At 38.4% G+C, this 25,377-nt stretch overlaps 1 protein-coding gene across 1 annotated transcript in view; it reads left to right on the top strand.

Moving 5' to 3' along the window:
* LOC136857734 (sorting nexin-7) overlaps positions 1 to 25,377 on the top strand; it is a 115,829-nt gene that overhangs the window by 72,245 nt on the left and 18,207 nt on the right. Inside the window, exon 9 of the mRNA XM_067136618.2 lies at positions 11,849 to 11,983. Within this exon, the coding sequence (XP_066992719.1) occupies positions 11,849 to 11,983 (135 nt within the window). The remainder of the gene's footprint in view (positions 1 to 11,848; positions 11,984 to 25,377) is intronic.

The following is a 25,377-nucleotide window of genomic DNA, read 5'->3' as shown; positions in this document are numbered from 1 at the left end:
GGAAAGGCTAGATCAAGCAGCAGGGACACCTTTCTGGACAGTAATAAAGTATCTTAGGAAGGGGGGGGGAAAAAAAGAAATGAACAGTGTTTTGAGTAATTCAGGTGAACTCATACTAGATCCCAGGAAATCACTGGAGAGGTGGAAGGAATAGTTTGAACATCTTCTCAATGTAAAAGGAAATCATCCTGGTGGTGTTGCGAACAGCCAAGCTCATGGGGAGGAGGAAAATGATGTTGGTGAAATTACGCTTGAGGAAGTGGAAAGGATGGTAAATGAACTCCATTGTCATAAAGCAGCAGGAATAGATGAAATTAGACCTGAAATGGTGAAGTATAGTGGGAAGGCAGGGGTGAAATGGCTTCATAGAGTAGTAAAATTAGGATGGAGTGTTGGTAAGGTACCTTCAGATTGGACAAAAGCCATAATTGCACCTATCTCTAAGCAAGGGAACAGTAAGGATTGCAACAATTATCGAGGTATCTCATTGATTAGTATACCAGGCAAAGTTTTCACTGGCATCTTGGAAGGGAGGGTGCAGTCAGTCGTTGAGAGGAAGTTGGATGAAAACCAGTGTAGTTGCAGACCACAGAGAGGCTGTCAGGATCAGATTTTCAGTATGCGCCAGGTAATTGAAAAATGCTACGATAGGAATAGGCAGTTGTGTTTATGTTTCGTAGATCTAGAGAAAGTATATGACAGGGTACCGAGGGAAAAGTTGTTCACAATACTGGGGGACTATGGAATTAAATGTAGATTATTAAAATCAATCCAAGGCATTTATGTTGACAATTGGGCTTCAGTGAGAATTGATGGTAGAATGAGTTCTTGGTTCAGGGTACTTACAGGGGTTAGACAAGGCTGTAATCTTTCACCTTTGCTGTTCATAGTTTACATGGATCATCTGCTGAAAAGTATAAAATGGCAGGGTGGGATTCAGTTGGGTGGAAATGTAGTAAGCAGCCTGGCCTATGCTGATGACTTGGTCTTAATGGCTGATTGTGCCGAAAGCCTGCAGTCTAATATCTTGGAACTTGAAAATCGGTGCAATGAATATGGTATGAAAATTAGCGTCTCGAAGACTAAATTGTCAGTAGGTAAGAAATTCAACTGATTTGAATGTCAGATTGGTGATACAAAGCTAGAACAGGTCGGTAATTTCAAGTATTTAGGTTGTGTTTTCTCCCAGGGTGGTAATATAGTAAGTGAGATTGAATCAAGGTGTAGTAAAACTAATGCAGTGAGCTCGCAGTTGCGATCAACAGTATTCTGTAAGAAGGAAGTCAGCACCCAGACGAAGCTATCTTTACATCGGTCTGTTTTCAGACCAACTTTGCTTTATGGGAGCGAAAGCTGGGTGGACTCAGGATATCTTATTCATAAGTTAGAAATAACAGACATAAAAGTAGCAGGAATGATTGCTGGTACAAACATCGGGGAACAATGGCAGGAGGGTACTTGGAATGAGGAGATAAAGGCTAATTTAGGAATGAACTTGATGGATGAAGCTGTTCGCATAAACCGGCTTCGGTGGTGTGGTCATGTGAGGTGAATGGAGGAGGATAGGTTGCCTAGGAGAATAATGGACTCTGTTATGGATGGTAAGAGAAGTAGAGGGAGATCAAGACGACGATGGTTAGACTTGGTTTCTAACGATTTAAAGATAAGAGGTATAGAACTAAATGAGGCCACAACACTAGTTGCAAATCGAGGATTGTGGTGACGTTTAGTAAATTCACGGAGGCTTGCAGACTGAACGCTGAAAGGCATAATGGTCTCTAATGATAATGTATGTATGTATGTATGTACGAATTCTTGCTATAACGGACTTTTACTGTATGTTAGTTTGTTAGGAGAAGTGTTGCCTTGAATTTCTCTGAATTTTTGCCATCTGGCAACCCTGCATAATCACACCCACAGCTTAGAGTTGACAACACTATACTGTAATTGAAATTAATAGGGGTACTCCTATTCAATACAAAGACATTTATTAATGTGAATGAATCATGTCATTCACATGTGGTACTAGTTTTGGCACTTAACTTCTGCCATCATCAGCCAACGAGTGAAATCCGGCAAACACAATACAAATTTAAAACAACTTTAACATGTTGAATGCCAGACCGAAATTCTTGGGATTGCCGTCTAGTGCCGTGAGCTAATAACATTGAGTTACTCCCTAGTGCCAAAACGTTCACAGGCTTAACCAAGCAAGTGATCGCTGAAATGAGGGTATATTTATGATATATTAGGTTAACTAATTATGTATGTTAGGTAAAATATTGAGACCCCATTTGGGGTCGTATTGGTCATTACGAATTGTAAACATACTTGCGCCCCCATATGGGGTCACACTTAAACAGTTGGTTGTGTTCCGACGCTCAGCCATACTTACCTTTTCCTTTGCAGGGACGCGACGCTTTATGTGTCGTTGATTATGAGAGACGTGTTAGCATGCTCATACTATGAGCTTGCTATTGCTGAAGGGCTTTTAATGGCCAAGAAAGCAAATTTCAACTAAATGACAAACATGATCTCAAATTTTATTCATGAGCACAAGATTTTATATAAATGGAAATTAAATAATTCATTATACATAATATTTGAAAGTTATATATGTGACTTAACATAATAATAGAGAAAGTGAATTGTTTAGTATTTGGTGTAATAACTGGAGATAACTGCGCTAGTTCTTCGTCGTCTGCATCATCCGCATCAGAAGTTATCTAAGGAAAAGGAGAAGCAGTCAAATATTGTCCAGAAACATTATATATGAATGTAGTTATCGCTTCATTATGGACTAGGAACCTCACGATCATCAGTCCCTTGTACTTATGTGTGAACCTGTGTACTTGTCTGTAGTATCATGAATGTAATCAAGTGCTGAAAGTACCGTATAATCTCGAGTACCACCCGCACTGTTTTTTTGAAAATATCACTTTCAAAATTGGGTGCGGGTCTTATTTAAAATTTTGGCAAATTTATCTTTCCCAATGCGCGTAAATCGGGCATCACCGCCGGCACAGCTTGGCAATAATGCTCTCTCTGCTCTCAGTATACGCTACTTCCGCACTTGGCATCAGTCTCACGCACGTTCTCCGAGTATTAACATGAATTCCACAAAGAGTTTGCGATCTTTTACTGCGAGTGAGAAACTGAAAGTTCCGTAGTTCTGGAAGCCGAAATTATTGGAAATTGTGCCGCCGGTAGGAAATACGATATTGACGAGTCGTGTATTCATGATTGGAGAAAGAAGAAAAATGTGCTATTAATATGTAGTGGTGATCGTAGAGGTTTTTGTGGACTGAGTGTACAATTTCCAGAAATTGAAAAGAAACTTTATAAATATGTGACAGAAAGGCGGGAATTGGGATATGGTGTGTCAGCCAAAATGTCTCAGCTAAAGGCATTAGAGATCGCAAAGGAACTTTCAATGGAAGGGTTTAAGGTAAGCCGAGGATGGATTTGTAAGTTTTATAAAAGAAATGGGTTGAGCGTACGAAGGCGTAACTCAATTTCACAGCGTCTTCCTGGTGCCTTCGATGAGAAGTTATTGTCGTTTCAGTGTCACGTAATTCGGTTGCGAAAGGAAAATGCATATTTGCTTTCCCAAATTGGCAGTGCAGATCAGACGCCAGTCTACTTTGAAATGCCAGTGGACGGGACTGTGAATTTTAAGGGTGCGGAAAGTGTTACCATTAGAACAGGTGGTAATGAAAAACAACGGTGTACGGTAATGTTGTGTATTCTCGCCGACGGAACCAAATTACCACCGTACATTGTTCTCAAGCGAAAGACGCTTCCTAAAAATCTACCCGCTGGTATTATCATCAGATCTCAGAACTCCGGCTGGATGGACAGTTCACTTGTGGAAGACTGGGTAAAGTGCGTCTGGCAACGTCGCCCTGGTGCATTACTGGGACAAAAGAGCTTGCTGGTTCTCAACATTTACCGCAGCCACACAACAGTCACTAAGAAGAAACATATCACGGATGGGAAAACCGACCTAGCAGTCATTCCTGGCGGGATGACGTCTATGCTACAGCCGCTGGATGTCTGCGTGAACCATCCATTTAAAGCAGCCTTGAAACAGCTCTATACAGAATGGATGGCGGCTGATAATCTCTCACTGACACCAACTGGTCGTATTGAGCGCCCTGAACTTCAGCTGCTGTGTTCGTGGATTTTGACGGCATGGAATGGTAAATAATCGTAAATAATTTTGACATCACTTTTTTTTTAAATATTGTTCTTTCAAAATAAGGGTGTGGGGTGTTATTCGGTGGCAGGTGGTATTCGAGATTATACGTTACTTACCAGTTCTTCTTGTGGTACAAGTGAAAGCAGTTGACGCTTGTCGGGGCAACATTTGCAGATGGTGGACACTTTTGTTGCTTTCTTGCATGCTTCTGTGCTGCTCAGTGTCCGTCTGTACTCCTCGTAGCATCGCTTGCAGCATCCGCAAACTCTTCTGTAAGAGAATTTCAGGTCGTATAAATCTATTTTATTATGGTAAAATATTATGTTCAGTATTACTTGTGTGAAATATAATTTACCTGCAACATTTTAGGTCTGTGAGTTGATCTCGCTGTTCGAGGTAATGATTGTCCCTCTTAGGTGTCCTATTTTCTGGGTCTTGTGGGAGAGAGAGCATCACCACCACCACTTGCTGGTGAGTCACAAAGCTGAATCTTCTTTGTATGTGTCTGGTTATATGTGAGAAAAGCATTGACAATACACGTACCGTACACCAGATCATGTGCAACTTTGTGGTACCACCGTATTGTCTTGCGTAGAGCAGAGTGATAAGATAACAAGGTGTCAGATAAATCTATGCCGCCTTTCATATGATTATAATCTATGGTCATAGTAGGCTTCATTATAACTTCACCATTTCTGCTTTTTCTTCCTGTAGCTTCGATGCTATTGCTGTGCTTAGTTGAGGTGATCAACACATCTCTTTTGTCCATTTACTGTTCCTGAAATCGGTTTACTAACAAATTCGCTAGCAACTGTATTTTGTGCAGCATGCCTATCTGTTGCTCATTGTTGGCAAAGTGGCAGAATCTCAACAGCAAGTGTGCTCAAGAACTTCTACATGAACTTCTATTTTAATTCAAGAAAAGTGTCATAAGTGTTACAATTGTGTTGACTTCTTGCCATTTTTGTGTCGGCTGATGATGACATGGACATATGTCGAAACCGGTCCCATAACATATTAAATATGTTGCTACATTAATTCGTGCAACAATGTTATTGTATTGAATAGGTGGAATATTTTTCTCTTTTTAGCATTGTAATAACTGGAACCTGTTTCTGCTCATAACACTACAAGCAATTTTCGTGTAGAACATTGTCTTAACGCTCCAATAACAGGCAAAGGATGGCAGTTGCACAAGATCCATCCACAAGCGCAAACTGAGAAATTTCCTCATTTCGTCAGGTGTTGCATCAACCCATTCTTTAAGGCAGCTTTATCTGCTTAAATGCTTAAACATCAAAACTTGCTGAGCATTTTGTTTAGTTTCTTGTACTATTAAATTAATTACATCATCTGTAATGAATAAACAATACATATCATAAGGTGAAGCTTCAGAATTATTCGCCAACCCTGTGTGAAGTGCCTCTGCTCCTTGAAAAAGAAAGACACGCTAGCGCCAGTGCAAGGCCCCCAGTTGCTGCTGTTATTATAATTATTCCCAGCTGTTCCCTGCACTGGAAGCCCATCCTCGTTTTCACTTCGATAATCACTTTCAGCAATGTCATCGTCTGTACTGAGATCGAAGTCACTGTAACTATATTCCTCGTCTACATCGTCATTGTCTTAATTATTCAACAAATCGTTTAGGCTATCTTCATTCTCTTACTGCTCAATTTACTGATAGTGGTAATAAATAAAAGTAGCATATTAACTCACACAACACTAAACTCACAGCACTGCACACCAACATAATCCGTGCACGACTTTGTCACCCTACAATGCACACCTGACGTACCCATATGGGGTCGCGCCAAAACAGAAATTGAAGAATGAAAGGTGGACTATGCACCTACTTAAATAGACGGCTGATAGATGGCAGGAAGAGGCTTTATCTAGCTAAGAAACACAGGTATAATGCGCATCCAAATGGGTATGCACAGTTCTTGATTTTGAACGAACTTACAACCCCATATGGGGACGTGAAGCTCAACAGTTATACTACTCCCAAGTACCCAAATGGGGTCGCATGGCACTCAACGTGTTAAAACACACTGTAACACCTGCATAGATGAATATTAAATTAAATATGGTACATGATGATATTGCACTTCAGTATAAAATCCTTTTAAAATGACAATGACTCTGTTCTTGTATACACATGATGGTGTGTCCAGCTTGTACAGTATATATATCTTCAGTTCCTTGATCTTGTTGAAATTACACTGCAGAGTTTAATATCATGTGAAATTAACACTTTGTTTGATCTGTGGTTTGGTTCCGAAAATAAACATGCATGTGATGAACTTGGTTAGGCCCAAAGAATTAATTCTCACTTCAATATGGGGTTTTGGAACCTTGAGCAGCCTGTTTGATCCTGTGTTTGCCTGATTTGACTCGTTGGCTGATGATGGCACAAGTTTGGTGCCGAAACTGGTACCTCTTGTGAAAGACATGTGATTAATTCACATTAATAAATGTCTTTGTATTGAATAGGAGGACCTCTATAAATTTCAATTATTGTAATTCCACTTCAATACGGATCATGAAATTTCTAAATATCAACAATATATAACACAACAGGTTTTGCTGATTAGCACCATTCTGTTGCAGTACTTTCTATGCTTCAATCTGGGTCGTACTTTGCTTGCTAATGAGAATAGGTTGTTAGTGTCTTGTACGTGAGTGACATACTGTGTTAATCTTCATAGTTAACGTATATCAAGACGTCACATCAGGGCTGCATGAATAGTCCAGATATATTCTGCTATGTGTTTGGAAGTTTCGTGCCTATCAATCAGCGGTGTAATATAACAGAGGCCTACTGTGCGTGCTTTGGAATCAAACTGGGAGACTAGGACAAACCGTGGGCACCTCAGGAAGTTTGTAGGAGCTGGGCTGCGTGGCTCAGACGGTTGAGGTGCTGGCCTTCTGACCCCAACTTGGCAGGTTCGATCCTGGCTCAGTCCGGTGATTTTTGAAGGTGCTCAAATATGTTATCCTTGTGTCAGTAGATTTACTGGTGCATAAAAGAACTCCTGCAGGACAAAATTCTGGCACCTCATTGTCTCCGAAAACCATGAAAGTAGTTAAAGCAAATAGCATTAATTAATTAATTAATTAATTAATTGATCAATCAATCAGACACTTGAGGCGCTGGTCTTCTGACCCCAACTTGGCAGGTTCGATCCTGGCTCAGTCCGGTGTTATTTCAAGGTTCTCAAATACATCAGCATCGTATCAGTTACTGGCACGTTAGAAACTCCTGCAGGGCTAAATTCTGGCACCCTGCCATCTCCGAAAGCCGTAAAAGTAGTTCGAGAGATGTAAAGCCAATAACATTTAAGTTTATTGGACCTGTGTAGAGCAGTTACAACAGTCATTGAATGCCAATGGTGCGGCAACAACCTGCAGACCACAGTTCTCACTGCTATTTCTGTTTGAATAATGTGAAGGGTTTTAACCACAGGAACAAATGTAGGATTGTGTATCCAAACAATATTTCATCTGCAATTCTACCCATTCCTCACGGCCCTGATGTACCAGTACAAGAACCACAGCATCCGGAACAATTAATTGATGACTCCTTTTCTGAATATGAGGCAGAAATTGCAGGTGCCTTTGACTGTGATTTCTCACCAAACGTTACTGGGAAAGAACCCAAAATTTTCAAGCATAGTGCTTTAAATGACTTAGTTTGAGATCTTAGTCTAATGACGAAATCTGCTGAGGTACTTGGGTCTAGATTCCGTGAAAGGAACATGTTGGCAGCACAGGCAATGTACTATTGGTACAGACAACGCGAAGAAGAATTTTGTACCCATTTTTTCTGATGAGGGAACTTGAAAACTAATTGCATCAGTTCCTGGAGCTTGTTCAGTTATTATGAGAGAAACAAAAATCTTGAGATGTTGATGTGTAAAGTATCAGGAACACAAATGGCAAGTGTGTGATGACTTTAAAGTGTTAGGTATTCTTACTAGTCTACAAACAGGTTCCACAATACATCCCTGTTTTCTGTGTGAATGGGACAGTCTGGCAAAGTCACAACACTGGATTCAAAAGGAATGGTTGCCACAGACATACAACATAAGAACATAAAACAAGAAAGTCTTGTTAAAAATATTGAAGCTCTTTAAGTCTAGGCTTTTTCAGTCGTCAAATGCTTCCACAACAATGGTGAACTTAAGGCTGCAGTGCTGGAATGTGGTTCAAGCAACAACCATGATCCTTCTTTTGAGACAGCATACCATGCTTAGTGAAGCAATGGGAACTATGTCTAAATACATGGGGTTACTTGTCTTATAAGATGGTATCACAGTTTGATTCCTTAAACCTTGCTATTTCTTTTAGAGTTTTGTAATTTCACGTATCGATTTGTATTAATACTATATATGGGCGTGGGCAAGTTTCAGTTGATTTTGTTTCATAAAATAATGTTGCATCTATGTTTTGTGAAGCTTCATCCCATTGCACAACTAAGTTGGTTCATAATTATGTCCACTTGGAGACAAAACCCAAGAGATTGCGAACTTGACAAATGGAAACTATTAAAAACTTGGTTGCCTGGTGTGTGGAATCTTTTACAGTTGTACAGATAGACTAATACACATGCATCTGAGGGTGGATTGTCTTTAGTTTCCAATATTGTTATTTGTAAGCATCAAAATTGCATTTCTGAACCTAGACTGTAGTTTACCTTTTTTATGTTCTAATATTACAGGTAAATGGAATCAGTGTCTGAAACTGCGTTCATTTTATGTAATGAAATATCAATGCACAGGTTGCAAGACTAAAATATTTGTAAGTAAAACATTCTTAACATTAAAGCCATTGGCAGGTATTTACACAAATGGAGGTACATATCTCCCCTAGTGTGCTGCCAGCATCTTGAGAAGGTGTGGGAATCCTTCACTCTGCAAGTGCATGCTCTACACCCATTCTGCTCAAAGCAAACAAGTATTCTTGTTGGTAAATCTGTCTCTCTGGCATGCCCTGTCTTTCAAGAGAAGAATTGTACTTGTTTAGAATGTACCTCTCACCTTTTTGTTTTACAGGAACTTCAGGAAAGCCATGGAAACAAATTATTTTGACAGTGACACATATAGGAAATCTGAAATAGAAGAATACAATTTTTGAGGGTAAATCACCTTTCCTAATAGGCCTACTGAATATGGTTCTGAATCTAAACATTATCTCTTAATTTTTGAAGAATACCAACAACATTCATCGTGCAAATAATCAACCATATGTATTCAGACTTTATCCTCCCTATTGTCACAAATTTGTTGCTCTTTACTTGTACAGTTGTTTCTGTAGTAACAAGTAAGGTCCAGATTGTTTATGCCAATCGTTTAACTTAAATTTATAACACTTCAAACCTTGCAAGTCATTTTGTGTTTGTAAAATTGTTTCATTTGATTTTAGTACACTTGGGTAAGCTGGTCATTAATGTAATTGGCTTTACGTCCCACTAGCTACTTTTATGGTTTTTCGGAGATGCCGAGGTGCCAGAATTTAGTCCCTCAGGAGTTTTTTACGTGCCAATAAATCTACCGACACGAGGCTGGCGTATTTGAGCACCTTCAAATATCACCGGACTGAGCCAGGATTGAACCTCCCAAGTTGGGGTCAGAAGGTCAGCGCCTCAGCTGTCTCAGCCACTCAGCTCGGTAGCTAGTCATTTGTATTGTAAGCAAAACTTCGAGAAATGGTAGGGAAGCTCACAGAATTAATCTGAAACTTCATACTGATAGCACATGTGAAGGGGATAAATAATGTTTCCACATCATCGTGAATGTTATGGCAAATCGAATGTCAACGAACAGTTTAAGGATGATGATTTGTTTACAGTCCACTTTCTTGAGTAGAGGGTTTTGTAATGATTTGTGGACAGCTCCTCAATCAAGTACCCATGTAGTTGCTTGCAGTCCTTCTCTTAACCCTAGAGTACTAACATTATTCGGTAGTTGCCCAATACATAACGTAAAATTTACGTGCATATCCATATGTCATTAAAACAATAAACAAACTCCACATTGTTGCCAGATGTAATATATTATTTAAGAATTATGAAGTATAGTTTGCATTATGTTGTTAATAAAGAATCATTCAAAACACCTATGTGGATCAGCTTCTATATTCAACATAAGTCCTGGTCGGATATGAACCATGTCCTTTATTGGGTATTTTTCTATGTATGAATCCGTTATTTTCCATATGTGCCCATCTTTGCCAACGAGTTCATCCACTTCACAGTCAACAAAAAGCTATTCTAGAGGTTGAGAGGCTGAAGCAGAGCTGTTTGAAATAATTGCTTCTATTATTCTCTTCCTAGTTCCTTTTTTGAGATTTCGCTTTCGATGGCTGCTGAATTTGCTGAATTTCAACAGAAGCTTGTACATCTGGATCGCGGTTATGATTATCTTCTGAACCATCATCACTGATTGAGTAGTTCATATCGTCATCGGAGAGTCTTCGTGCTCAGATTCAGTTTCTAAACGGTTGTCTTCCCTGCTCCCATCTTCAGCCAGCTCGTCAAGAATACTGCAAATGAGCTCCTCCTATTTTACTCTTCATTTCTCCATTGTGTCCTGGAAAGCCACTTGCCTAATAACTATAAAGCAACCTCCGGAATGAGCAACCTACCTGCATACGACAACATCCAAGTACCTTTTACATACTAATATTACGTAAGTTTTACGTACCAACGATAATGCGTCAGTACTAATCGTACATAAAAGAAGCGTAGTGACTTGCCCAAAATGAACTTTCCCGGCATTCGGTCCTCGCTCACGCATCTAAACGCTATGGTGACATCATCCACACTGATCATTGGAAGCAATGCATGGAGGTGGTCTGTTGAGTGTAACACAGGAAAGGAGCAGTGTGCACTTATGTGATGCATACACGTTAATTTTACGTATTTTAGTATTCTGGGATTAAACCAGTAAGACAAAGTAAAACAATCCTTGTTCTGCCATTGTTGCTCCCTTGACTGTAGATTGTATATTGTATTTCACTGTCCAGATTAAAGTGGGTGTGTGAATTACATGTTTTACTATGAATATTAGTTTTCAGATCAGCCAAATTTTCCTGAAAGTATGCTTTGTACACTAGTAAATGCTGTTCTGTATGTGAAGGAATTTACAAGTCTCAATAATGATTAGGTGACAGAAAAGATGCAGTCATTAGTAGGGATTAGCAAGAATATGTAGTGAAATTGTGAATTGGGATTATTCAGTCAACTTTATTTTGTGTGCAACTCAGCACACAAAAGGTTTTGGAGTTTTCTCCTTTTCTTATAGTATGAGAAGAAAATTTATATAAATATAATTGTATTATAATCATCTTTTTCTCTCATCAGAATATAATTTTATAGGCTGGATATTGATACTAATCAAATTATTATTATTATTATTATTATTATTATTATTATTATTATTATTATTATTATTATTATTATTATTATTATTATTATTATTATTATTATTATTCCTTATTAGGGAATTGAGAGATTGGCCTCCTAATCAGTTCATTGAACAACATTTCAATTATCTTATGTTTCCTTTTCTTATCATTGTGGTAAAATTATGGCATTATTTCTGAGAATTGTTACTTTTAATGGATGAAATTTTGTTTATTTGACAGGAAAATCAGGATAAAGTTGAATGTGCCAATGAAAATCTTCGCGCTGACTTGGAGCGCTGGAATTTTGAGAAGAAAAGTGATCTGAAGAAATTGTTCCTAGCATTAGCCAATCAGCAGATTAAGTACTACGAGGAGGTAAGCCATAGTTATAGACAGTTGAAACAGTGTGTTACAAATGACTCTCTGCAGCAAACAGTGCAGCTGCGGCCTATCCCAGTGCACAGTTCAGGAGGCAGCAGTGTCTACTAAGGGTCAGATGCAAGCAGACAACTTGAGAGATTGTGCAACACATTGAAATGAGAGATTAAAAGCACAACAGTTCTGTAATAACATTACACAAAGACTGTAAACAAAGCCAATAACAAAGCAATTTGAAAAGTAGTGAATTGTAAGCCTAATGATTGTTTCACGAATTGCATGTGAATTTTCAGATGACCAGAGTTAGGCATTTTGACTGTTAACCAGTTAAATGAATCCAAACCGGGCGAGTTGGCCATGCGGTTAGGGACGCGCAGCTGTGAGCTTGCATCCGGGAGATAGTGGGTTCGAACCCCACTGTCGGCATCCCTGAATATGTTTTTCCGTGGTTTCCCATTTTCACACCAGACAAATGCTGGGGCTGTACCTTAATAAGGCCACGGTCGCTTCCTTCCCATTCCTAGGCCTTTCCTATCCTATTGTCGCCATAAGACCTGTCTGTGTCGGTACGACGTAAAGCAAATGGCAAAAAAAAACTAGCTTTATTGGTTAAAAAGGTTCTAACACTTCCTTTCCATGATGATTAACAAACCACTGAAACCACTCGTAAAAAAAAAAAATCCTCTTCTCTGCATCTCCTACTTCAACTGGGAACATGCATCATTTTCAAAAATATTTTTTTTTTAAAGTACACCAATGAAATAGTACGTAAACGTATTACATTATGGTATGTTGCCTTGTTTTCTACCGTTAAAAAAATATTTAATAGTGCCTTTCTGCAAGGCGAGTGAAATGGCCTCTGACGTAAGCGGCGCGCTGTGACGTCACGATCCAGTACCGCATGGAGCTCTGCCAGCCGTTGTGCATCAGCCGTTGCTAAAAGCCGATTGTTTATTATTCACGATCACGAATAACTTTGAAATGACAGAAGAAAGGTTCAAAACAGCACAGTCAGACAATCTACCATGTGTAGATGTCATCATTCTTGAAAAATGTGACTTTTGTGGCCGCAGAAATTAGCGGATAACAAGCAAGTTTGTAAGTGGCGTCCTTTATATACGTGCAATGTACTTTAAACCATAGTATTAAGATAACAACGAACCTAGATAGATATCACATCACTTTCAACATTTCCTTCTAGACTGATTCCCCTATTAAAGAATAACAGTACATTTTCGGGCTTTCAGCATTAGTAAAGTAAAAAATCGGATTTCAGCACTAACATAAACATATAGGTAGCATTATAGTACTAGTCCGCTTCTGTGGTGTAGTGGTTAATGTGTGGCACTCCCCGAGGCCCGGTTTCGATTCCCGGCTCTGCCATGAAAGTTGAAAACAAATAGTACAAGGGCTGGAATGGGGTCTACTCAGCCTCGGGAGGTCAACTGAGTAGAATGGTTTCGAATCCCACCTCAGCCATCCTCGAAGTGGTTTTTCGTATGTTCCTACTTTTCCTCCAGGCACCTAAGGCCACGGCCGTTTCCTTCCCTCTTCCTTGTCTATCCCTTCCTATCCTCCCATCCTCCAACAAGGCCCCTGTTGAGCATAACAGGTGAGGCCGCCTGGCTGAGGTAATGGCCCTCCTCACCAGTTTCATCACCATACTCAAAGTCTCACGTTCCAGGACACTGCCCTTGAAGTGGTAGAGGTGAAATCCCTCGCTGAGTCCGAGAGAAAACCAACCCTGAAGGATGAACTAATTAAGAAAGAAAGAAAGATCATAGTACTGTAGGTCTATAACCTATCATTTCTGAAAAAAATATATATTTATGGTTGGGGCAACTGGCCTACCCACTTCCGGGGCCTATGAAAGAGAATTAAATATCTTTGTGGAGAGAAAAAGTTAAACATGATAAAGATAAATATGACTTCATCTAGTTTTCACAAGTTGGGCTGAGTGGTTCAGACGGTTGAGGTGCTGGCCTTCTGACCCCAACTTGGCAGGTTCGATCCTGGTTCAGTCCGGTGGTAGTTGAAGGTGCTCAAATACGTCAGCCTCGTGTCGGTAGATTTACTGGCACGTAAAAGAACTCCTGCAGGACTAAATTCCTGCACATCGGAGTCTCCGAAAATCGCAGAAGTAGTTAGCAGGGCGTGAAGCCAATGACATTAATTACATTTGGCTTTTAACAAGCTGAGCATATCAGGAAAGAAAAGTGTCCTGGTGACATTTTAGTCGCTCAATACAGGAATGTCTTTGGGTGCTGTGACTTTTTTTGCTTTACGTCACACCGTCACATATAGGTCTTATGGCGACGATGGGACAGGAAAGGCCTAGGAATGGGCATTGAGCATTGTTAACTTATAAGACCCCAACAGACGAGCATTGGTTTTGTGTAGAGTTATACATTTGTTAAATTCACGTTGTTTCCTTTCATGATGTACACGCCTATTCTTTGTTACATTATAGAGTATTTAGATATAGCCTAAATTTCTTTACCAATTAAGCTCTTCAATAAAGACATACATAACTGTCCCATGCCAAGATATATTGGTAGAATTAGAGCTGTCAAAATGGTTCATAACCCCTTTGATTTATTATCTTGACATGGATCACCCAAAACATAGGTTAGGTTTGGAGAATACTTTAATAATCAGCATTATTTAATGCACTGTTTATTACCTTCATATTCCAAGATGTAATTGAAGCATTTAAATAAAGCATCATACATTAAAATTTAAAGTTTACCACTAGAACAGCTGACATGGAAAAGTGATTTGAAAATTCAAACAAATTCATCTTACGTTAAAATCTTCAAAAAAATAGACTGTAGACTTTTCCGATATATCACCAGTATTTCTCCGGCTCGCCAAAATCCATTTCTCCCTAGTTTTAGCGTCTTTGGAACATGTATAAACAATTTGTTTGGTATGGTATGCGATGTGCTATTGCACATCGGAACTCTACACCATTTACAAGTTTTCTGCCTCACTGTCTGCGCAGGATTCATTTTAAGTCTAAAATATACCACTCAGATTATTATCCAATGTATAGACTTCGAATTTAACCATACTAGACACTAACGTAAAATAGAAATACGCGAAGTGTATCCTGCTTCTCACAGCACACTATGTGTTATTTCGTCTGCTAATTCAGTCAACCTGTACGATGACGTCAGACCAATGAGATCGCGTACTTGCGCGACGTGACATTTTCGTAGATTTTTATCATGTTTGGAGTTATTATTTGTACATTCTGATCACATTTTTGAATTCTGCATGAAATTTTGAATCAGATTAGCATATTTTTAATTAAAACCCCGGATCGTGCATGTTCCCTACTCCTGAATAACTGAAAATTTATATAGATAAAGATTTAGCTTCTTTCTTGCTCCTCTATGTGCTGTGAAGACAAATACGACCGTCTGCTATGCCATTTTCCGCATGGATTTAGACGGGCTTTTAACTAGCATTTCGTAAATATCCAAAAGTTGCTCTTTGGAGCATCAAATATGGTACTGCAACTACGAAAAATACTTATTAAATCTTGCTCAGTATCATGATGCCTTAGATCTGAGTCAGGAAACTGTTTGCAAATTCATCTTTTCATTGCGTCCGTGTATTTATCACCTTCCCGGCTCTCGGGGGGGGGGGTTGGCTGAAGCGTTGTCAACAAATGCAGTATTACCACCAGCCAAACTCACTGTGGAGACTCATTTCTAGTGCATTGTTATCATTGTAGAAGGTGACCAGGTGGGTCTTTCTTTCTTTCAAAAATGGTTGGCTGTCTCTTGAAATTATGGTTCTTCCAGAAAATGGTCCAAATGATGTCTCTCTTTTTCTTTCATAAATCACTTTGAGCTAACAATGCAGTGATCACTTTCATTAGAGCTGCTTATTGGAGTATCTGAATCACTGCCATTGATCTGAACATCCTTTCACAGAATGTTACCATTTTAAAATCATAATTCCATTTACTGGTATAATGAACAACAAATTTAATTGGAGAAAAAATAAACACTCAAATATCATGAAACTTTTACCCAATTCCCTAATCGCTTTCATTAGAGCTGTCATTGAAGGCATTTGAATCACTGCTACCAATGTGTACACCCTTCCACAGAAGATCATCCTCACTCCCATCTAGTGCATTAAAGACACAGCAATTCTTAAAATCCTCCACAATTGAATCGTGGAGGTCTGGCCCCAAGCTGTAAGAATCCTCTCCCTCTGTAAGGTTACTGATGACTTCTTTAGCTTCCCTGTAGGAGTCGAGGTATTACCCCTACGAGTAACCAGTTAGTCTACTGTTGTTTGGCATCATGTGGTCCTTGAACGGCTTATATACCACTACAACCAGCACTTGCAGTTGTGACATCATGCCTCCTGGGATAACAAGGTGTATATTTGATTTGTTGATTTCCTCTTTTACATTAGGAGAGATGTGGCCCTTAAATGCATCTAGAACTAATATCCCACATTGTTTGAAGAGAGCTCGGGGCCTTCTCTTCACACTGTTAGCTCGCAATCAACCATAAGTTCACTTTTCCTGGCATCAAAAACTTATTCCTAGTAGGAACTTATGGTTGCCATAATCTGAGAATCCAAACATTTTTCATATTGTACTATATTTGCAGCATTGCGTTACCTAATTTTACTGTAAACCTAATCCATTCTTCTGTCCACTGAGGGGAAAGCACACTTTCTACATTGGCATTAAGACCAGGAACGAAGAAATGATATTCCACAATTTACATTAGATCTGAATACTTCTTGCTAGAAATACAATTATGAATGAAGGCCACACATTTCCTATGTTGCAACAAGTTCTCAAAAAAATCTGGTCAAAGAGGAGAGACTCGTTCATTTTACAACTTGTGTTATTATGCATTTACTTGAATGTCTTTTCATTATTTTTCTGTGAAGGAATTTTGAACAGAAGAAAAGATAAGGTTTACAATAAAATTAGTTAATGCAGTGTTGTAAATGCAGTACAACATGAAAAATGTAAGCTGCAGTAAATTTCATAAATTGATTGAGAACCAGACCAAGTTCCTTTCATGTATTCAGTTATGAAAAAATCCACAGCCTGTTTCCAGTCATTCAACCATTTCTGGAAGGGAATGAATGAAGCCCTCATGTTGCAGTGAGGGTAGGGGCTCTGGGGCAGTGATTAATGACTGACAGATGAAATGAAATGATACTGGAGACAGTTGCTGGAATGAAAGATGACAGGAAAAACCGGAGTATCCGAATAAAAACCTGTCCCGTCTCCACTTTGTCTAGCACCATTGCCACATGAAGTAACTGGGATTTGAACCACGGAATCCAGTGGTGAGAGGCTGGCACGCTGCTACCTGAGATGTAGAGGCTCTTCAATGTTCAGTAATATCTAGTAAAAAAAAAAAAAAGAGGTTCAATATCAGAAAAGGGCTTAGCCTAGGTTTACACTAACAAGTAACTTGTGCAAGTATTTGCTGCAAATCCTTGCAAGGCACTTGCTGCTGGGTTTACACTTCATGCAAGAAAATTAAGCAAATTACTTGTACAAGTTTTTCACAAGTAACTTGCAGATACTGTTTACATGTGCTTGCAGTGCTGGTCAACCAAAATGGTGACATACAGCCAGATGAGATGTGCTGCAGTTCTTGTAATTCTTATGAATAAAGAACAAGAATCATATGAATAAATAAATAATTGGGGTACAGTTGAACCTCGATTATACATTCCCGGAAGCTACATTTTCCCATATTATTCGTTCAAATTACGTGGTCCCGCGAGCATCCTAATTAAATAACGTTGTAAAAATCCCGCATTACCCGTTCCTTGAAGAAACGATTTTCCGTATCAACTGTCCAGAAATTTCAGTCCCATCAACGCTAAAACCTCGATCACGCGTTTTTCAAGAAACTGTATCTCACGAAAGGATGGCTACGGCACGGATCTTGGTATTAACGTCCTGTCATAGCGGTAATTTAAGGAAGTACTATACCGGAAAAGCGATCAGCGGTGAACTTGCATTAAGGACCATCTTGGCATCGCATTCGGGTGGTATTATTTAGAGAATCTAAATCATAAACAGAGTGTGTCCACAACAATTGGAAAGAGACAGAGCTTATTTCGACAGCTCTACTTGAAGACGGAATGAGTTTCGTCAAATGTTCGTACTTGTAAAACTTCTATATTATGTTCAAGGTTAGATGTTTATTTTTTTTTTAATTTTTACTTTTTACTTTATTCGAGTGTATCGCCGAACAGGTTTTCAGCACTTCCCTCAGGGCACTGTATAGTCAAAATTGCTCCTACTTAATTAACACAAATTTAGTATTTTAATATTATCGTATACAATTATGTTATCAAGACCAGAACAGCGTTGATAGGACTGAAATTTCTGGATGGTTGATACAGAAAATCGTTTCTTCAAGCAACAGGTAATGCAGGATTTTTACAACGTTATTTAATTAGGATTCTCGCGGGACCACGTAATTTGAACATGTTTGACCAGAATTATGTTGCACCTTACATACATAAAGCCATGGGAGGTTTTGGGATTGCCTTTTACTATTTTGGCTCTAATATAAGACTGGAAATTTCACGTTTTTTGTTTTAGAATATTATAAAAACCGCAGTCATTTTATCTGCGCACGTTACATTTAAAAACTTTTTATCGTTTTGCACTCGTACCGACTAGTACAGCGAGCGCGCTTTCCAGCTGAGCTTAAGGTCGCGAATAACTGTAATTTCGGAAGTTTTGATGTTTGTTTTTCTTTCCAATTTGACAGTGATTAGTGACAGGCAGAATTGAATATAATGCATTCCAGAACTTGAGAATCTATACTTACGTTCGAAACCATATTCTCGAGTTCAACAAAACCTTTAAAAGTCGATGTAGGCCTAATTTACGCAGTATAAGATTTCCATAAACTGACTATGAACAGTATACCGGTGACCAAAATACAATGGAAGATTAAAAAAAAAAAAGGGATTTCATCATCATGTTGGGTGCTTTTGTATCCAATATGCTTTATTTTATTAGATTAAAGAATTAAAAAGTACTTGTGATCAATTGTTCTTTGGCTGGATTATAGGTTTTTCGAACAGTTTCACTGATCAAAGTTGCTGAACTGAAAGAAGTTTCCAGAGGAAATTGACAAAGTTTTCCCAGTAAAACTGAATGTAAAGTTTCGAGAATTTTACGTCGCGTGCCGGTAATTAATGTTTGAAGCCGGCCCCGCGGACGAACTTGCCTGCCTCTCATCCGGATTGCCCGGTTTCGATTCCCGGCCAGGTCAGGCATTTTTACCTGGATATGAGAGCTGGTTCCAGGTTCACCAGGTTCACTCATTCTACGATTACCTTTAATTGAGGGGCTTTTTAATGGTGAGATGGTGACCCCGGTCTAGAGACCCAGGAATAACGACCAAGAGGATTTGTCACACTGACCATGAGTCGTCACATCATCTGCAGGCCTTGGGACCGAGCAGCGGTCGCTTGGTAAGCGGAAGGTCCACTGGGGCTGTAGTTTGGTTTGGTTTAAGGGCGTTTGTAACATTATGAGTATACATATTTCTTTTTTGTGATCTTTAGCCAAATTGTTGATGCTTCATTCATTCCCGGATTTTCAGTTTTCCCGCGTTGTATGTTTTTTTTTTCCGTGGTCCCTCCAAAAATGGAGAATCGAGGTTCCATGGTTTTTATGATAGAAACGCTCCCGACTGCGCAAATTACGCCAGCAAAATTTACAGTGCATTGATGAGAAATGGGTAACATTTCTTTAAATTTGTGATTGTGCTATGAATGTAGTTAATATTAAACATGCAAATTTTCATTCGAATCAGGATTCATGGATTTTTTAAATGTGAAAAATCTTTAAATTTAGACTGTCAAATGATGCATCTCTCTCTCTCTCCTTAATAATGTTTAGCCATAATATGAGGCATATTTTTTAAGTAAATACCATTTTGGTATAGAAAAAAGTAATGGAATTTTTTAAACAATTCTTTTTTTTTTTTTTTTTTTTTTTTTTACATGTAAGCCTGTACATTAAACTACTTCTCAACATAAGTTCTAGGCATATTCAGGCACTTGGCATGTCGTGAAACCAGCTTCTGAATTCCATCTGCATAGAGATCTGCTGCCTGGTGTGCCAGCCACTGCCGCGCGGTCGTTTCTAGGTCATCGTCGTGGTGTTGATTTTCTAAATGCTCTTTTAGGTGCAGGGACAAGTGGTAGTCACTAGACACTACATCACGACTACATAGAGGATTCACAATTAAGTATTTATTTTCCACCTAGTCGATACAATGATTGCTTAAGGCAATTTTTAATGGTCAAAAGTGGTACATGTTTCGTATATTATCAACATCTTCAGCCACATAACACTGTTTAGATGAAAAATGTATAAAATTGACAAAGTAATGCTTTAGAGGAAGTGTCCTTAAAATTAACATAAGATTGACAAGATTAAAAAAAAAAAAAAAATAATCTATTTAAAATAGCTTTTACTTGAGTCCACCTTGTCAATACACCTTATAATGATAGAAAACTATTTATTTTACCATACATGTTTCGGGAAAATCATCCATTCTCTTCATTTAAAATAGTTCTTTAATAGATTCAGACAAGTCAATACAGGATCAGACATATTACCTATTGTGGTTAAGTTTATCAATAGCTGTGTGAGGTCGGACATTGTCATGACAAGCCATTTGTTGTGGATTGCGTGAGCACAACTTCCCATAATCTAAGCGTCCTGACACAGTTTCATAAAGAATGCTCCTTGAAATTTCAAGCAACTCACAACTTTACAAAATCTTAAAAGCATCTGTTTTCTCAAACCTTTGCACCAAGTCTTCAGTATTGATAGACGGTCGCCCTCTACGCTTCTCGTCATGGACATTATAATACGGCCTTCTTTAAATGCTCTAACCCATTTTCTTAACATTCCTTTGACCGAGCTCGATAGCTGCAGTCGCTTAAGTGCGGCCAGTATCCAGTATTCGGGAGATAGTAGGTTCGAACCCCACTGTCGGCAGCCCTGAAAATGGTTTCCCGTGGTTTCCCATTTTCACACCAGGCAAATGCTGGGGCTGTACCTTAATTAAGGCCACGGCCGCTTCCTTCCCACTCCTAGCCCTGTCCTGTCCCGTCCCATCGTCGCCATAAGACCTATCTGTGTCGGTGTGACGTACAGCAACTAGCAAAAAAAAAAAAAAAAAAAAAAAAAACATTCCTTTGCTCATAATGTGTTCTCCATACACTTCACTACACTGCTGATGAATTTCAACAGCTTTCACGCCTTTTCCATTTACAAATCAAATCACAGCATGTATTTCACACTCCGCGGGACCGTTAATTGTCAGAGGCATTTTAAATACGCACAAATAATCGTAAATACGGGTGAATGCTTCCATAATGGCATTTGTGGCTAGCCTACAGATGTACGTACTGAGCACGCATGCTGTGAACGACGATCGAAGCGCTGCAGTGGCATATTTAAAACTGATACTTACTTGAAAAACATGCTTCGTAGATCAGAACAAAGTGGAAATGTGCTGCTTGACAAAGGTTCTCTATGATTTTCTCCTAGAGATCAAACTCACAATAAACAGGCTCGCCCAGTCCGTACCCACGGTAAACAACAAAAAACTACACATCTGTTTGGTAAAACACTGCTAGAAGATATTATTTCATATTCTAATTAAACTATTTATATTTTCTACATTTTAGCAACTTTACATTTTTTGCATATGGGGTCCTTTTACACCATATGATAAATAATTCTCTCTAGGCCTAAAATGTTTCAACGCCTGGTACCCAGCATTTGCCTCACCCAGAAAGTCAGTTTTTGACTTTAAATGATGATGCTTACCAGGCGAAATCTAAGGCCTATCATTACATGAGCCTAAAAATTAAGATTTCAAAAATAGGCAAATATATTAACTTTCTTAAACAATATATCGCACACAAATTAACTCCCAATTTTTTTAAAACTTATAACAGAAAACACATTTCTGCTGACCATTCTAGAACCCAAGCCCAAGTTAACAAGATTTGGTTAGATAACAAAATTAAGTTCCTTCATAAGAAAAAAACTTTTCTAAACAGTTGACTCTATGAGTCTCACCTTGAAGCAGCTCAAAGACTCTCAAGCGCTCAATGGGACATATTTCAGACCCAAGTTGACAACAGATTGTTCAATATACTATCTAAAAAACAGAGTACCTTAGATAGAAAGCTCAACACACTCAAAAACAACTCAGCGCTAAGCAGAAATGTTACTAAAGTAACCAAAAAAATGGAACAATCCTGACAACATAATAAAGAAGTTCCATCCACCTGTAGTCAACTTATCAAAAACAACTCTAGATGATGATAACTTGATCCCCTCTTATGGCCCTAAACATAATTGGTCCAACACAAATAAAGTTAATACATTTTTTTTTAATTTAGTTACATAATCTGGAATAGCCATCAGTAAAATGCCCATAGATTTACAAGACGAAGTAAGACTTGATGTAAAGAAAAAATTAAATAAGATTCTCACCACAATTACAAATACAAAACCTACTAAAAGAGACACTTTCCCTGAAAGAGAGCTCATTTTCAAGCTGAAAAAGAAAATTGAAAATAATAATCTCATCATTACAAAAGCTGATAAGGGTAACACAACCGTTATGGATAAAATTGAATACATTGGAAAAAACTAAAAACTTTTTCAGCAATAGTTCTTTTTCAATAATTAAAAAAGACCCAACTCAAGAGATTCAGCGTCGTCTTAAGCAAACATTAAAGAACACCTCTTTCCTATTCACAGGTTATGAGAAAACAAAGTTATTGAACATGAATCCGGGTCTACCAACTGCAAAAGCTTTCCCTAAGATCCACATGGCTGATGTCCCCATTCGCCCGATCATTAATTACAGACTCAGTCCGCTGTACAAATTAGCCCAATTCATTCAGAAATTTCTAAAGAATACTTATAAGTTTTTATCAAAAAAGTCTATTAAAAGTACTATTGAGCTAATTGAAAAACTGAACATCTTTGAAATTCAGCCACACAATTCTTTACATTCTTTTGATATTGTCAATATGTACCCTAGCATTAATACCAAAAAGTTATTTCCCATTATCGAAAGTAACCTGAATACATACAGTCACCTGAGTAAATTTGAGATTCTTGATTTCATGACTGTCTTAAAATTGGTAGTCAGTAACAATTTTTCCACATTTGACAATATAATATACCAACAAGATGGCTTGGCAATGGGATCACCAGCATCGGGGATCTTGACAGAGATATACTTAGATTTTCTGGAACACAATTTTATTGATAACAATGATAATTTCAAGAATATACTTTTTTGGGTAAAATATGTGGATGATACATTGGTAATTCTAGATGATAGGATTATTACTGCATCCTCTATTCTTAATAATCTCAACAAGATTGATCCTCATATTAAATTTACACTTCAAACTGAATCCAACAGTTCAATCAATTTTCTAGATATAACAATTAGCAGATTACCTCATTCTTTATCTTACAGGAATATGATTTATAGGAAACCCACACAAACAGCTACTACCGTAAGACAAGATTCCTCACACCCACAATCACATAAATGTGCTACTTACAACAGTATGGTTAACCGTGCTTTCAAAATACCTTTATCTAAAGAAAATTTAAATAAAGAACTTAATATCATATGTTCCATCGCTAAATTTAGTGGTTACAGCAGATTTTTTTTTTGAACGAATAATCAATAAATTTAAACACCGAACAAATACAACACTATCAAATGACAATCCTAAACCAGCAACTTACTCTACCTTCACTTTCAATGAAAACGTCTACTGCATTGCCAATAACTTCAAAAAACATAATTCCAAAATTTCCTTTGGAACTAACAATAGAAACATGGATGTGATTTATAACTCCAAACCTGTAAACAGAACTAATATATTTTCAAAATCTGGCTTATATCGTTTTAAATGCAACACCTGTGATTCTTCTTACATTGGACAAACTGGATGCAGCTTCAAAATTAGATATTCAGAACATGTTAACATGATAAAATACAATAAATTCTCAGCAATAGGGCAACACATGCAAGATGTAAAACATCATTTCACTACGTTAGACCAAGACATTGAAATTATCAGTACCCTAAACAAAGGCCCTCTTCTTGATATCACTGAAAATTGTTTAATACACCTTGATCAATATTTTAATCCTAACCCAAAACTTTAACGATTTGTCTGAAAAACCGAACATTCTTTTTGACTTCCTTGTCTTAGTTTTCAAAAGCTTCAAGTTGACAAGTAGGCGTTCAGTCTTCTACGTAATACACAACACCTTCTCGTGCTACTTGCCCTTACCACAACACCCCCCTGACCCACCTTAAACTACTCCCCTCACTCCCTTACCCCCTCCTATCCCCTACCTATATTCAATTTTCGGTTCTTACTTCCTCTTGTACTTCATGACAAGGCTAAATTAAAGTGAGCCTCATAATATTACTTACCTTACCATTTTCACTTTTCTATTTTTTTTTTTTTAGAATAGAACATCTCTTTATTGCCCACCCTAGTGTACACCATCGGCTTACAGGCAGTAAAGACAACAAAACACACAGAAACATAAAAAAACAAACTTGTTCCCTAACTAATTTGGTGGCATCCCCCAGGCAGATCACCAGACCTTGGGCTGTGCCACCCTACACTAATCATACAATATCTACTATTTACCCTTAAAACTACTTACTCCAAACTCTAACTTAACTTGTATGGTGGCGCTGCAGAGGCGGATTTCCGGACCGTAAGCATCACCACCCTACACTAAAACTAATAATCTACTACTACAGAAAAGAAGAATTTTTTTTTTAAAAACGACAACTGGCTGATTGTGGTATCCCTTGCTAGAGAGGGAATCCCTTCCGCCCATGACACCACTATCAGCCACACCCGTGGGTCAGATGACATCCCCACCTAAACCTCTATGGCAACGTGTTTCCCTCCCATTCATTGCTTGACGAATCGCCGAGGAGGATACCCGACCGTCATGCGATTCGTCATGCTCTTGTCTATCGTCCTGCCTACTAATCTGAGTCGTCATAAAACACATTGCCTGCTCCCATCTTGATTCTCCTTATCTCTACATGCGGGCATGTTTGTTTTACTCACCTAGGGATGGGTCCTTCGTAACCCATCCTTCCATCTTATATTTCCTCCTCCCTCCCTTTTCCAAATCTTTTCATCTCTTCTTCGCTTTCACCTTTTCATCTATCTTATAGTAACTTACCCACTATATTGTACACCTATTCATTTACCTTATAATAACTTATCCACTATATTGTCAACACTATGTCTTAGAGTTTTTTTTTTGTTTT

This window comes from Anabrus simplex, chromosome 1 (genome assembly GCF_040414725.1).
Source record: "Anabrus simplex isolate iqAnaSimp1 chromosome 1, ASM4041472v1, whole genome shotgun sequence".
NCBI classification, from domain to species: Eukaryota; Metazoa; Arthropoda; class Insecta; order Orthoptera; family Tettigoniidae; genus Anabrus; species Anabrus simplex.
This window is presented reverse-complemented; position numbering and strand designations above follow the sequence as displayed.